We start from the raw sequence: 15,753 nt of genomic DNA, 5'->3' as shown, positions 1-15,753 counted from the left end.
GCTAAAACTGTACTTTTACAGATAAGTTGAGAACGAAGGGGAGCAACAACGAAAGCATACAGGACTGAGGGTATGAGGATATGCGAGAGACCAAGAAAGCATATACATTGCCATGGAGTACTCAAAGAAACAGAAAAAGGTAGTTCCTTGATATGAGTAGTTGAAATGCACAAGTCATAAAATCCAAAGTATGGTAAAAATAACTATGCTCCAGGGGATGGGTAAACACAAAAAGAGGAAGAAAATCCATAAAATAAGAAGCAAGAAATTAAGACTGCCAAGATGCTCAAAAATTCTAAGCAATGGGATGACCCAAAACCCACTCTAAGTATTGGTATTGTACACAATTGGTCTTCAACAACAGACACTTAAAAGTTAAACGCTGCTTGTAGGTAAGAACTGAACAATTCCAAAGGATTAGCTTATTACTAGTACTGGTCAAGAAAGTGAAATATTGTTAAGTTTAAAATAAGAAAGTGTACATGCAAAGAATATCTCCCATACATCAGAATTAAAAACTAGTATGACTTGCATGACTACTGAGTCACAACTAGTACCACGTCAGCTACAGGAGCACTTAATAACTCAGGTACCATAAGCACCAGTACCATCAGTGATTCCTTTGGTACCTTACTAAAACTTATGTTGCACCAGTATATGATGCAAAAACTATTGAGCTATAAAAAATGGTGTATCAAAAATATGAATGACCAAATACTACCAGAGTAAGTATAAGTTTACTACACTTCACTCTAAACCTATGTACCTTGATGAAATATATAGCTTCATGGTCCAGAGATGGGGAGTTCAGAACATTATGTCTATACTAACTTATATATACTTTCCTTAGAAGTTGATATTTGGGCTACAATATTTTTGCAGCACAAACGTTGGCCCATATTTATACTTTTTGACGCTAAACTGCGCTAACGCAGTTTAGCGTCAAAAAGTTTTGCGCCGGCTAACGCCATTCTGAAGCGCCATGCGGGCGCCGTATTTATTGAATGGCGTTAGCCGGCGCAAGCAGACCGGCGCTGCCTGGTGTGCGCGAGAAAAACCACGTACACCAGGCAGCGCCGGCGTAGGGGGAAAATGGCGCATGGGCGTCTTAAAATGGGGCAAGTCAGGTTACGTCGAAAAAATCGTCGTAACCCGACTTGCGCCATTTATTTTCGACGCCCATCCCCCATCAACATGACTCCTATCATTGTAAAGATAGGAGTCATGCCCCCTTGCCCAATGGCCATGCCCAGGGGACTTCTGTCCCCTGGGCATGGTCATTGGGCATAGTGGCATGTAGGGGGGCACAAATCAGGCCCCCCTATGCCAAAGAAAATTATTAAAAAAAAATAAAAAAATACTTACCTGAACTTACCTGAATGTCCCTGGGGTGGGTCCCTCCAGCCTTGGGTGTCCTCCTGGGGTGGGCAAGGGTGGCAGGGGGGGTCCCTGGGGGCAGGGGAGGGCACTCTGGGCTCATTTTGAGCCCACTTTTTCACTTAACGCCATGCCTGACCCAGGCGTTAAAAAGCGGCGCAAATGCGCCGTTTTTAGCCACGCCCACTCCCGGGCGTCTCTTTTGCCCGGGAGTATAAATACCACGTAAAGGCCTGGGAGTCATTTTTTAGACGGGAACGCCTCCCTTGCATATCATTAACGCAAGGAAGGGGTTCACGCTAAAAAATGACGCACATTCCGGGAACTTTGGCGCTATTCGCCTCTAACGCCATAGTATAAATATGGCGTTAGTTGGCGTTAGTTTAGCGTCTAATTTGCGTCTAAAAAAACGACGCAAATTCGGCGCAAACGGAGTATAAATACGGCCCGTTATGTCCACAATATTTTACCATAAAACCATCAAAACAGTGTCAATAGGAACTGCACAAAAAGTGGTAACATAGGTATGTCAATGAACGTTTAACAGAGTATACTTTAAATTAATAGTCATCATCAATGTCCCAGTACCGCTGCAGCAAGCCTTAGTAACTCAGTCACATTAATTGCGGATAACATAATTGCAAAAGTTAAGTACTCCCTCACTATTATTAAAAGTGTGAGTAGTGTAAGCCTGTGTATCTTAGTCACCCTCGGTTGATCTGATATCTGGACAGATAGACAGTCACATATAGAAATTGTTGAGCTCCCACAATACAATTCGCAAGCAGACACTTGTGAGTATTGATGGGACATTTCAAAGTAAATTCCTTCATATTAGCGTGCAAGATCCCATACTTTCTTGTAACTGTAATTTCAGTCTAGTATGTAGTCCCAATCATCCATCGTTGCTGTAATGAGGCAGCTTCATGAGCAATGATGAAAACAGCACCACGTGATTGCTTCACAGAAATAGCCGTAAATCTGCACTTGAAGTTTTCTGATCTTGCATGGATGAAGAATTTGAACTATTCAAATATAAATGCAAAGAATTGTCCCATTTTACACACGTTTGTAAATTGCCATCCCTCAGATTCTGAAGCAATTCCACGTGCACAGTTATATGCATTTACATGTGCACGGATTTTTTTTTCTCTATGGAGAAAGTACTTTAACTGCGCCTTCACCAATTTAGGGAGATGTTCCATTTTCATTCTTGAAAAGAATATACCCCTGCCTTTACCCGGTGTAAATCATGTACAGTGCAGGAGTGGGTCAGAGAAATATTTGAAGTGTTCCCACACTTTCCAGGGCTTCCTGTGAATCCTGCATATTGAGACTTTCCAATAATTAAACTGCTGCTCTAGAATATTAAGCCACACGTTTGCCATGTGATCTCATTACTAACGGCACATTATATTGGTCTCCAGGACACCTGTATCAATACCACTCTGTACCATATTCTCAAACTGGTTTTGGGACAGATCTTGCTGGATTGATACACTGTACCTAGTCTTCTCATGGCCTCATCACAAGGTTCCTTTTAATTCTAAAGGGGGCAGTTTTTCCAAGCCTCAGCATTATATAGTTTCACCCAGAGATTTTGACTACTGAAAGCAGCCAAAATCTCTAGTTGAAAGTCTAAGGAAAAAATGAGAAACAATCAGGAAAATTAAACACAGAATTACAGATTTCTTCAGTAAGTCAGTCAGTCAGTCCAAATTCTTTATTCGGCAAATGCCATAAATGCACAGAAGATTCGTAAAGATTAAAATTTAGATACATTAAAAGATAAATATGCAAAATATCTTTTAGGGAACAAGGCAATTCAGCAGCATGACCCAATGTCAAAAGTAGTTACATTTCCATGTGGGCCAAAACATATTAGTTTCTACTGGAGCGGCAAGTCTAATAAAACTTAAAACAGAATAATGAGAATAAAAAATGTATACCCTTGAAATGTTTGTGGAGTCTTGGCAACCTTATGATACAGAGACTTTGGTCTGAATTATAAAAACAGTATAAAAATATTTAACGTTTAAAAAAAAAAAAGAAAATAGCAAAGCTCAGTTTCATCAATATCAAGGATGCGCTTTGAGACCATGCCTGATTCCATATTAATCTGCTATGGAATTATATCATATTGTTTCCTGATAGCAATAGCAGATCTAATTAAATTTAACACAGGATAACAAATTTGGATTTCTGACAAATTTTGGATATAAGGTCATAGCATCCTTATGATGTGTGAACTTTAGTGTACTTAAAAGATCCAATATGAAAGTGTATCTAGGAGTGATGTAGAGTGTACAGAATAAAAAAAGTGACAAGTACTCTGCTTAGATCTAGCATTACAAGGGCAGGGTGGTAACTCTTTTTTACCGAATGCATTGTTTAGGGAAAGCCACTTTATATTGAATTAGATTTAATCTAAATAGAGTTAAAAGGGAACATATAATTGGACTTGAGAACCAAGTTAGATAGGGTTCCATTCTAACCACAGTTGAAATCTGAACATAAGGTTCAACTTCATGGCACTTCTGTAAGTAGTCATTAGGGATTCTCAGAGTACAATCCAGAATTCATTGTAATTCTCCTTCCCTTGAATTAACCAGAGCCCCAGTACTGTTATCTCTTGGGGCTCAAGTAATGAGGCCCCTTAAACTCAAACACACCATAAAAAAACATATTTGGTAAAAACTACTATCTCAGGATACCAGATATGTGAGCCCAGTGATTATTTTGTAAAAAGGTTAGTGCCAGGGTTCTTGTCAGAAGGCCACTGCAGCTTGCACAACCCTGTGCCCCTGCCAGCACTGTTGATGCCTGAACCACCACAGCTACTAACCATCATACTCGTTCAAATGTGACAATTCAGATTATTCCACGTCTTCATAGCTATAAGAATGGCTTGCTAGTAGGTATCATTTTTAATGTATATTGAATTGATAGGTACCTGTTGTTGTGCTCATCTTTATATTAGACAACTACTGCCACCGTGTGGCAGACTGTCATATGGGCCGGTTTTGACAATCAAGTGCAGGTGTTGTGGACCGGAAGCCACCAGCTCAAATTAAGAGGTGTATGAGCTACATATCACCCTGTAAGAAAACAGGAAGGCCAATTCCTGTATCTCAACCTCCCTATTAAAGGCCCTAAAAGTTTCTACCTTAGAGGATGAAGTTAACACTGATAGTATTCCTACCATCTCCACTGACTCAGCCACAATGTGCTCATACTCCTCCACTACCCCATTTCCCCATTCAGCCACACAGCCCTTAGGGATTTAGATCAAACAGCACAATTTCAGCATAAAAGATGGTAGTCTAGATCATAATTACCTCAAACGTCTGTCCTGTTTATTATACCCTAAGCCTGCAGTGCTTCACCCAAGGAGTACTGGAACCTTGTGGAAAAAATAGGATGCAGAAGGAATAAAGAGAGGAAGACTCCAGTGACGTGGCACAAGTATTTAGTGCACATTTATGCGTGCCTGTGTCTGAATGCTTTAGCCATTACAATCTGATCTATTTGCTTTTAAAGGTTTGTTTTTTTATTTATTTCATCGCTGTACATATAATTGTGTGGCTTCTTATGCGTTACACTAAGTAGCCAATAACAAAGACGTCACTTGGGGGTCGCCAGGGGTTGCAGCTACGACCCCTGGCTTTCCTTCTGCGACCCCTATCACATTGCTTGTGACTTCCGGTCTCACAGAAAAGTAATAATCTTGTGAAACAATTAGCCACTGTTTCAAGTAGACACTAGTATAAAGGTCTGTGTCTTCTGCTGCCCAAGAGCATTTAGAGGGAGCAAGACAGCACTTAATTTGTAAATAAAAACGTGCCAGTGCCCAAAGCCCTCCTCTTAAACCCACAGCTACTGCAATTAAATGTGTGATCACGGAATACTGAGGCAGCGTAATCCTGAAGCCACCTCAGGTCTCTTCAGTCCATTTATAGCCACTCTCTGCCCCTTCAGCTCAATCTTGCAGCTTTCTGCTATCTCCCTTTGTGACGCTTTTCCATTTTTCCCTTCCTCCGTCTTTCCCATATGTGTCTATTGCTCTCAACAAATGCTTGAGGCAGAAGAATAAGCCCCGGCCCTCAAAAATAAGTGCCGGTTGCTCAGCACCGGAAACAACTAGCACAAATTAAATATTGGAGCAAGAAAAGCAGGAGACATAGGAGAATAACAGGGGGTAGACGGGAAGAACGTTCAAAGGAAAGGGGTGGAAAACAACGAAAACACTAAACAAAGAGCAGGTTGAGGACAATACAAAGTGACTCGCAATTTCCGAATCGCAAAATCGGATGCAGAACGGTGTCTCAGACACCGTCTGCGAATCGCAATGGGGTCGCAAAGACCCACCTCATTAATATTAATGAGGTGGGTCGCATTTTGTGACCCCATTGCGATTCTCTGCACTCACAGGGATGGTGGCGAGCTGGAGACAGCAGACCTCCATGTCTGTGACTGCTTTTTAAATAAAGCAGTTTTTTTTTTTTTTTATTGCAGCCCGTTTTCCTTAAAGGAAAACGAGTTGCAATACAAAAAAAATCCGAAACCATTTGGTTTCATTTTTTTAGAGTAGGCTGCCTGCTCTGAAAAAACATTTGTGGCAACATTCACAAAGGGGAAGGGGTCCCAACGGGACCCCTTCCCTTTTGCGAATGGGTTACCACCAGTGTGACACTGGTGGTAACTGCGAATTGCTTTGCGACGGCGTTCGCGGTCACAAAACAATATAGCATTGCGGTGCGAGTCGCAAAGAGGAAGGGGACACCCCTTCCTATTTGCGAGCCGCATTCCCATTTTGCGAGTCGGTACCGATTCGCAAAATGGGAATGAGCATCTCGATGCGCATTTTGCATGGCACAAACTGCGATTTTTGCAGTTTGCGCCATGCAAAATGCTACCTACATCTGGCCCTGAGTGCCAAAAGTGGTGGTGTGTGTGAGACAAGGGGTGAAAAAGACGTCAAAGAGAAGTGACAGGTGTGACAGAGATACAGACAGATGTGAAAGGGTAATACACAGACAGATAGCTAGATAGATAGATAGATAGATAGATAGATAGATAGATAGATAGATAGATAGATAGATAGATAGATAGATAGATAGATAGATAGATAGATAGATAGATAGAGTGACAGTATGAAGGATGTGATATAGATAGAAACAGATAAGAAAGCGAGAGAGAGGCAGGTGTGAGACAAGTAATCCAAAGATGGCTGGTGATAGACAACTAAGAGATGGATGGATGATGGTGAGAGTTGTAAAAGACGACAGCTCAGAGGTAGACAGGCAAGGCAGGTGATAACGAGGCAGATGAGAAAGAGTGGGGTTACAAATTAGAGACTACTTATAAATCTTCTGTGCAGAGCGGAGGAGAGGCAGTAGTTGGGAGGTGGTTAAGATCGGTAACAGAGAAAACTACAGCGAGATAGCCCTCAAAGAAGGGAACATGGGTGTAACAGAGAGACACGATTAAGAGACAGATTAGGAGACAACTAAGAGAAGGAGGAATGTGGGAAGGTGAGACAGTGACAGCTGAAAGAATGGAGACAATTGAGAGTGTGTTGCTAAAGTGACAGAAGGGATTGAGATACTGAGTCTCCATACAGTTTAGAAGGAGACACAGACGAAGAATTAAAAAAATAAGAGGGAGGGGCTCATACTTAGAGATCAGCACGAAAGAGACAGGTAAAATAGTAAGAGATATGGGAGATATAGATGTGAAGGTGAAAGATGTGAACAAGAGATAGAACAGATGAGAAACTGAGGCGTGAGCTATTATAAGGAGCTCTGTGAGGAAGACACCTTAGACATAGAGGGCAGGAGGTGTGAGAAAGAGCTTCCCATGCCACTGGATTCAAGCTAGCCTGGCTGATGAGGGGTGAAATCCCGAAACCGGTCCCAGGATGCTTGTTTCCAGTCCAGGGAAGACCTGGCCTAGCAGTTCGGGCTGGACTGTTCTCATGGGGAACAGGGTCAAGACTGATTTGCATATGGCTGGGTCCAAACTGGAATGGCATGGGCAGCAAACAAACGATTGGTTTAGGCCCGATCACTGTACTGGGAGTCAATGTTTGACAATGTTCAGCATTCCGTCCATCACTTGTTGTTTTTGCTTTCTCGCCCTGAGTGTGAAGGGTATGCCCAGACGTGGGTCCCGTGCTTCCAATGCCACTGGATTCAAGCTAGCCTGGCTGATGAGGGGTGAAACCCTGAAACCGGTCCCAGGATGCTTGTTTCCAGTCCAGGGAAGACCTGGCCTAGCAGTTCGGGCTGGACTGTTCTCATGGGGAACAGGGTCAAGACTGATTTGCATATGGCTGGGTCCAAACTGGAATGGCATGGGCAGCACAAAAACGATGGATTTTGGCCCAGATCACTGTACTGGGGGTGAATGTTTGACAATGTTCAGCATTCCGTCCATCACTTGTTGTTTTTGCTTTGTCGCCCTAAGTGGGAAGGGTATGCCCAGACGTGGGTCCTGTGCTTCCCATGCCACTGGATTCAAGCTAGCCTGGCTGATGAGGGGTGAAACCCCGAAACCGGTCCCAGGATGCTTGTTTCCAGTCCAGGGAAGACCTGGCCTAGCAGTTTGGGCTGGACTGTTCTCATGGGGAACAGGGTCAAGACTGATTTGCATATGGCTGGGTCCAAACTGGAATGACATGGGCAGCAAAAAAACGATGGATTTAGGCCCAGATCACTGTACTGGGGGTGAATGTTTGACAATGTTCAGCATTCCGTGTGAGAAAGAGACAAGAGGTAATAAAAAAGACAGTTGCGAATTGGACAGCTGAGGGGAGTGTTACAGCAAGTCAAAGGTACTATGACATCACTTCCTGTTAAGTCATTGTAGTTAAAAGACGTGTTACTTCTGCTACCCTTGGCAATTTGGTGAATTAACGCCCTTGGCGGTTCTTTCGAATTAAGGTGGGTGTGCATTTGTAGTCTTGTTAGATGCTTTTTTCGACCCTTTTTGGGCTATTTTTAAGTGAACTTTAATTTTAAGACTTAAGGCTTGATTTCTTCTTTATTATAATTCTGTAATTAACCAATCATAGTTTCGTGGAGGTAATACTTTCATTCAATTGAACTTTATCAGGGCTTTGAGCTGAGGAAGACAGCACGAAGTTTAAAGAAGAGAAGCTTAATTAATTGCTTTGATGGTTTAAAAGAAATATCATAAGCTGCAGTTTTGTGGAGAAGGCATTGGATGGGTCTGGTAACACACGCGCATATCCAGCACATGTAGGCAACACGTCTGTGGGTATAGATTAAAGTGATACAAGTGCATTCAATTCTGGTACTTGTATTATTGTTTTTTTTTCGATACAGATACGAACTACGATAGGTAAAACAGGACTGGATGAGCTTGACATGCACATCTCTGGTGTTCAGAGATTGGTAAACCCGGCTCTTGCTGTCGACTTGTGTCTAACAATGGGACGAAGCACCCCTGATCTCAGTTCATACCCACAGAGTCAATTTCCTGGAGTATTCTCCAATAGGGTCATAGGAGGTGTTCAGTCCTTTAGGTGGCAGTTCTACCCAAGTTCTGGCAAGGGAGGGATAACAACAGGCTACCCTTGCAAAGGGCAGCTGATTTATAGAATGATTGTGCAGGGGCTGGCTACCTGGGTTTACGGGATGCACATCCGATTGGCTAGTTGGATGAGTGCACCTGAAGTTTTTCTGGACTTGAATGTTGTGGTGTGGATAAGTCAGTCTGAATCGAGATGCTGGTGGCACCTACACTTGTAAAAGCACCCGGTTAAGTCTTTTGTTTAAATATGATTTGTTCCTACACCAAAGAATGCATAAAGTTAAACAACAATATATTCTCGCTTGAAAAAATAGCTACCCACATTTATAGATAAATAACCACGCTGGTTGGAGAAACAAATAGGCATTTGGAAAATGTCAGATAACTGCTTAGTTTGGTACTTTCTCTCTGCTTTTTTGGGGCAAATCGATGTGTCTGTGCGGCACAATATATGGTTTTTGACCTCTACTGAGTCTCTACAAGACACAAGACAATTAAACGTGAAAATAACTGCCTGAAAGTAACTTTTTTGCTAATAGCCTTGCAACACTGTGTTTAGTCAAGAAAAGGAAACTTTGTGTCAGGTCGCTGACACTTTTATTCACCAATCAGGTTATTGATCGCCGGCTACCTTTAGACAGCAACCATGTCACTAGAAGCGCATTTACTTTTATTTGCGACATGCAGCCCAGTGTTTTGTGAAGGTTGTTCTAGAGTGATACAACCCATGTACGATAGGGACTGTATTACAGAAGAGAAGCCTTTTGAAGTAAATGGGAAACGTAAATTGCAAAACCATAATTCTCAGCAATGGTTTATTTGCTTGAAATTAGTCAAATATCCACTTGGCGGAACCAGGAAAATCTTATAATGTTTATTAGAACATTCTGAAAAAATGTTTAAAATACATTTTTAAACATAGGTAATTACCACACTAAATCAACGGTGCACTCTATGCATTCTGAAATATCCAGGCCCAGCTTTAAGAGGCCTAGCTCCTCCTTATGTCATATTAGTGTAATTTGTTTATGATGCTGATGTGTTCCAATGAGGTCAAATTCACTGCGCCATGCTTACAAAGTGGCGCAATGCATGCATTGCTCCACTTTGTAATCCCTTGCGTCACATTATGCTTGCGCCAGGCATAATGTTTGCAGGGGGGCGCTCCCCCATTAGGAGGACTGCAAAAATGGCGCAGTGGAATCTTAGTGCTACCACTGTGCCATTTATAGCCTCTATTTTAAATGCCTGCACAGAGCAGGCATTAAAAGGAGGCATAACCATTGTTTTCATTTGGGCCCTAGGTACACTGAGGGCCATATTTATACTCTGGTTGCGCCGAATTTGCGTCGTTTTTTTCGACGCAAATTCGACGCAGAACTAACGCCAACTAACGCCATATTTATACTCTGGCGTTAGACGCTTCGGGCGCCAAAGTGCCCGGAGTGTGCGTCATTTTTTAGCGTGAACCCCTTCCTTGCGTTAATGATATGCAAGGGAGGCGTTCCCGTCTTAAAAAATGACTCCCAGGCCTTTACGTGGTATTTATACTCCCGGGCAAAAGAGACGCCCGGGAGTGGGCGTGGCCAAAAACGGCGCATTTGCGCCGCTTTTTAACGCCTGGGTCAGGGATGGCGTTAAGGGACAAGTGGGCTCAAAATGAGCCCAGAGTGCCCTCCCCTGCCCCCAGGGACCCCCCCTGCCACCCTTGCCCACCCCAGGAGGACACCCAAGGACGGAGGGACCCATGTAAATGTAAATTAGCACTTGTATAGCGCACTACTCACCCGTTAGGGTCTCAAGGCGCTGTACTCATACCGCTTTGGAACCCCTCCTGGCTTGTTCCCTATGAGGTGCCAACTCCTGAGGGTGAAGCCAGGCATCCAAGCGCTGTTGGGGCCGTTGTGGAGATTAAGCAAGCTATTGCCCAGAGTTGCAGAGTGGGACCCATGAATTAGATTAGGCACCGAGGCGAGAATTATCTGGTCAAGGGGAATTGAGCCCAAGACCTGCCGAAGCGGGACTTGAACCCTGGTCTTGAGCCAGATCTCTGCTTCAGGGTCTGCCGCTCTAACCATTGAGCCACACTTCTCCACCCCATCCCATGGACATTAAGGTAAGTTCAGGTAAGTATTTTTTTTTTTAATTTTTGTGGCATAGGGGGGCCTGATTTGTGCCCCCCTACATGCCACTATGCCCAATGACCATGCCCAGGGGACATAAGTCCCCTGGGCATGGCCATTGGGCAAGGGGGCATGACTCCTATCTTTACAATGATAGGAGTCATGTTGATGGGGGATGGGCGTCGAAAAAAAATGGCGCAAGTCGGGTTAAGACGATTTTTTAGCGTCAACCGGACTTGCGCCATTTTAAGACGCCCTAACGTCATTTTTTCCCAACGCCGGCGCTGCCTGGTCTACGTGTTTTTTTTCCACGCACACCAGGCAGCGCCGGTCTGATTGCGCCGTCTAACGCCATTCCATAAATACGGCGCCCGCATGGCGCTTCAGAATGGCGTTAGACGGCGCAAAATATTTTGACGCTAAACTGCGTTAGCGCAGTTTAGCGTCAAAAAGTATAAATATGGGCCTGAAGGATTAATACCAGTACACCAATAGCATCAAAAATGTTGATGCTATTGCCCCAACCCTGGTCCATGGTGAGCTGTATATCAAATACGGTGCACACATAGTGGCGGTAGGGGGGCGCTAAGGGGTGCAAGAAAAGTGGCTCAGAAATGGATGCAGCGCCACTTTTCTTAAATTTGGGCCGAAGTATCTCATGTAAATAATTAATTTTGATCTGCAGGTAAAGTTTTCACTGTTTGCTACACGTTGACATGCGCGCAGTGTTTGCAAGCTATGTAGCTTGCATTTATTGGATGATATTTTATCTTCCCTAGCTTTATTTGCCATTATCTGTGCAGTAACTGGTAACATAGCTTGATGTGAAGAGCACTGTCACAATTTGAGTGTAGGCAACGCTATAGAGAACTGCCAATAGGTAAGATTATCCTCTGAAGCAGGCAGTTTTAACTTCACCATACTGTCAAAGAGAAATACTAAGAGACCTGGACAAGAAACTGATCAACAGGCTACCTATCTGGGCTTCAGTGTAAAATACTGGATCTATATGAATCTCAGTATGGCCCTTTCCGCTGAGAACAGATGATACCAGATGTTTCCACTCTGATGAGCAACATTATCAACAAATTAAGGAAGATGGCCTCGGATATGCTAATGGTTAAATATATTGAATTCCATATAGTTAAATCTTGACCTCTAGAGGAAGCAAATTAAAATCAGCAATTTCAGAGTGACTAGTTTATGTGGATTACTACTACAGGGGGAATACAAGTTTCACTTGCTTCCTGGCAGAGACTTTGACACCATTGCAACAGAGTAGTTTCCCTGTCTTAAAAGATTTGCAAGGCCATCAGTAACAAATATTAAAATAAAACTTCATTACCTAGTCCTTCATGCTATGCGTTTTTTACAGCTATCATACCAACCCTGTTGTTATTAGGGAGGTTACATTAGAGTGCAAATCATAGGAAGGTGTGGAACGCAGGCCTAAAAAAAGTCTGATACATTGCCTTGACGACATTCCACACGAAGAGTCATGATACCTCATATTTCAATTGTTTTCCTCGTTAGGGACACATAATTAACTGTCATGTTGTACCTACAGCCACAGAAGTGCTCAACCCAGAAGTTGCTAGATTAAAGTCAGGATAACTGGCATGGACTTATTAGAACAAATAAGGGGGCCAAGACGGTAAACTACATTCCCAATATCCATCCAAGTAGGTGTAGGTGAAACTCTTACTTTGAGAGTATATATGTCTGCTCTGGAATTGGCACAGGTATGTCAGGTTCGAGCTTCATTGCCCAAGAGGGAGATTTTATATTTGTCTCAGTGACAATGTAACATGCACCAGTTCGATGTTTCCTCAACAAAAGTGTTTGGCACTGCAGTCCGTGTGTCTGTGACATTTCTGTACGGGGCTCCATTCCTGGCCTGCTCAAAACCTAGTGAGAACAGGGAGAGTAGGCGGTATGAGCCATCAGGCACAATATAGTACAGTAAACCTTCCATGATTTTCTGCAGTTTGTGCCCCCATAAGGATAGGAAGCAGCACTTTACCGTATGAGCCTAATTGCATTTGTCTGTGACATGAATACCTAGAACTATACAACTTGTGTGCTCCTTTCTATCTCTTACTTATGCAAGGTGTGTTTTCACATTGGTATACGTTGTTAATGCCATGCTGATGTGCATGCTCCCTGCTGAAAGCAGATGTGTGCCCCATGCAATATGTGTGTGTTTTTCTGTGCCGTATGTTGGTGTTTCTCTCATGCTATATACTGGTAATTTTCTCATACTCTTATCTATATCGGCCTCATGCTATATGGTGGTGCCTACAATGTGTCTTAATGTGTTGTTATTTATTCTGTACAGATCATTGATTTTTGTCCCATGAGACATGCAAGTGTTCCCCTTGCTGGATGCTGGTATGTGTCTCTTGCTACACACTCCGGTCTGCCCCATTCCTCATAGTAGTGTTGTCTTCATGCAGCCTTTTTTGCAACCCCTTCAAATACTTATATTCTGGTTCTTCTCTCTGTAGCTTAAAGTTAAAGCGGCTTTGACGGTTGCTGTGAAGCCAGTGACATTGCCCAGCCAGGGAGGCACATTCAGTGTCTCCCTCTGCACAGCCTATGGATGGGGCGTAACAAAGACCAATGGATTTGCGCTTTCAGATCTGCTTCAAGGAGTTGATATTCCTGTAGTAAATCAGACCCAATGCAACTCTAAGTACAGAGGGGCAATAACTGCAAACATGATCTGCGCTGGTGTGGAGGGCAAGGACACCTGCAAGGTAGGACATTCTCAATACATGATTCTTTAGCCCAGATTTAAGAAAATTGGCACTTCATTACATGAAACGCCACTTTTCTTGCGCCCGATTGCGTCCCCCCTAACGCCCCCATGTGTGTGTCATATTAATGATGCGGCGCACGTTAGGATCAATAGAATAACAATTTCTCACGCTATTGTGGTACTTTTCAGAATTAGTGCCAAAAATATTGGTGCTAATCCTGTAAAGTACATAGAGGCCCATTATAAACAATGGTGTGCCTCAATTTGACCCCTGCACTAAGCAGGCGTTAAACATGACGAGAAAAATGGCGCAGTGGAATCTTATAGATTCCACTGTGCCATGTTGTTGGGCCTCCTAATGGAGACACGCCCCTCGCATACATTATGCCTGGTGCAGGCATAATTTGTATCAAGGATTTACAAAGTGGTTCAATGCCTGCATTGCAACACTTTGTAAATTTGGTGCAGCATTTTTTAAAATTGACACTAATGTGGCGCTAGGCCCTTCTTACATTTGGGTCACCGTTTTTCCTCTTGTCACCCTCCTTCTCATGATGTATCTTCTTTTTGCCTAGGGAGATTCAGGTGGACCCTTCATATGCAGCGGGAGGTTGCAAGGAATTACGTCTTGGGGCTACAGCTGTGCGACACAGTTTCCCGGAGTCTATACCAAAGTAGCCAATATTCGTACATGGATAGACAACATTCTGGCGAACAAATGAAACCAGATCATGATAAAACTTGTGGATAAAAAACGTAAGAGTTGGGAACTGGATAAGAAGAATACAGACATCCTACCCAATCAGGCTGATAAATTACAGTCTATGACGTGCAAAATAATGCCTTTATCGCCTCTGAACTCCCCTTCATTCTGGCTCAAATATGGCATCCCTCCTGGCGATGGTTACGCTCATGGCTTCTCTTTCCAATTTGAGCTCTCTCACTTCTGATTTCATTCTTCATACTGCAAACCACTCTGTTTCTCTGACTGATCCCTCTGCCTCAATATCCATCTGTTTTCTGCAATAATTGCTTTCTGTGATCTCACCTTGGGAGCTCTCCCTTTTTCACTTCAGCTTTCCAATAGTTAGAAAAGAATGCACAGCATGTTGCAATGTGTGGACAAGCGAGTTCTTTGCACGCTTCTTGTTATAATAACTAGGTGAAATTTTCAAGCAGTAAATATAAGCCGAAGGTAAATGTAAAGCTCTACAAGGTATAGGTACACACCCATATTTTCTCTGTTTCTCTCTCTCTCTTTCTCTCTGCTCAGACAAGAACTTCCCAGCTGTGCCAACTGTCTGAGCAGACCGCTCGGTTGCAACAAAAGAGACCTGATCACACACAGAATAGATGTATAGGCTAGTCTAAGCACCCACACAAGAATAGCCATTGCAAACTTCACGGAGTACCTTACTTACACTCAGCCTTTTCATGACTCCTCTCTGCTCTTCTTTCACTTGGTTACAGTGATCTGTCCTTTTCTCCATCACACACACATACTGCTCTCCTCCTGGTCCTAATTTTCTTTATTGTCCTTTCTCTATGATCTCTGATTAATATCTTTCTCTCTCATCATGAACCAATGATCTTGACTCTCAGAATCGTGCCCTTTCATGGCTCTTGTTATGTGATGTATTCATTGTAGTGGACCTGTATCTTGTGATACTTTAATAAATTAATCAAACAATAATGACAGCTTTCCTGGTTGGCTATATATTGTTGCATGGAAAAACACCCACCTACCCCTTTATCAGATAATCAGGAGTTCTTGCACCGGTCATCAGGCTACATACTGTGCACATCTCAACCACAAACAGCATTGCTGAGGATCACATACAGGTACTTTGACAAGGCCATTCTGTGTCACCAGGTGTCCTATCTATTCTGTATTTTAAAAAGGAGATTTATTTGTACAAGACCTGCCTCAGGGAC

At 43.1% G+C, this 15,753-nt stretch overlaps 1 protein-coding gene across 1 annotated transcript in view; it reads left to right on the top strand.

Moving 5' to 3' along the window:
• LOC138300654 (trypsin-like) overlaps positions 1-15,505 on the top strand; it is a 110,228-nt gene extending 94,723 nt beyond the window's left edge. The window contains exons 5-6 of the mRNA XM_069240276.1: positions 13,565-13,816; positions 14,394-15,505. Coding sequence (XP_069096377.1) covers positions 13,565-13,816; positions 14,394-14,540 — 399 coding nt within the window. The 3' untranslated portion in view covers positions 14,541-15,505. The remainder of the gene's footprint in view (positions 1-13,564; positions 13,817-14,393) is intronic.
• The last annotated feature ends 248 nt before the right edge of the window (positions 15,506-15,753 follow it).

The sequence above is a fragment of the Pleurodeles waltl genome, chromosome 6 (assembly GCF_031143425.1).
Source record: "Pleurodeles waltl isolate 20211129_DDA chromosome 6, aPleWal1.hap1.20221129, whole genome shotgun sequence".
NCBI lineage: Eukaryota > Metazoa > Chordata > Amphibia > Caudata > Salamandridae > Pleurodeles > Pleurodeles waltl.
Note: the sequence above shows the minus strand (reverse complement) of the source record. Positions and strands in the feature narration are given on the sequence as shown.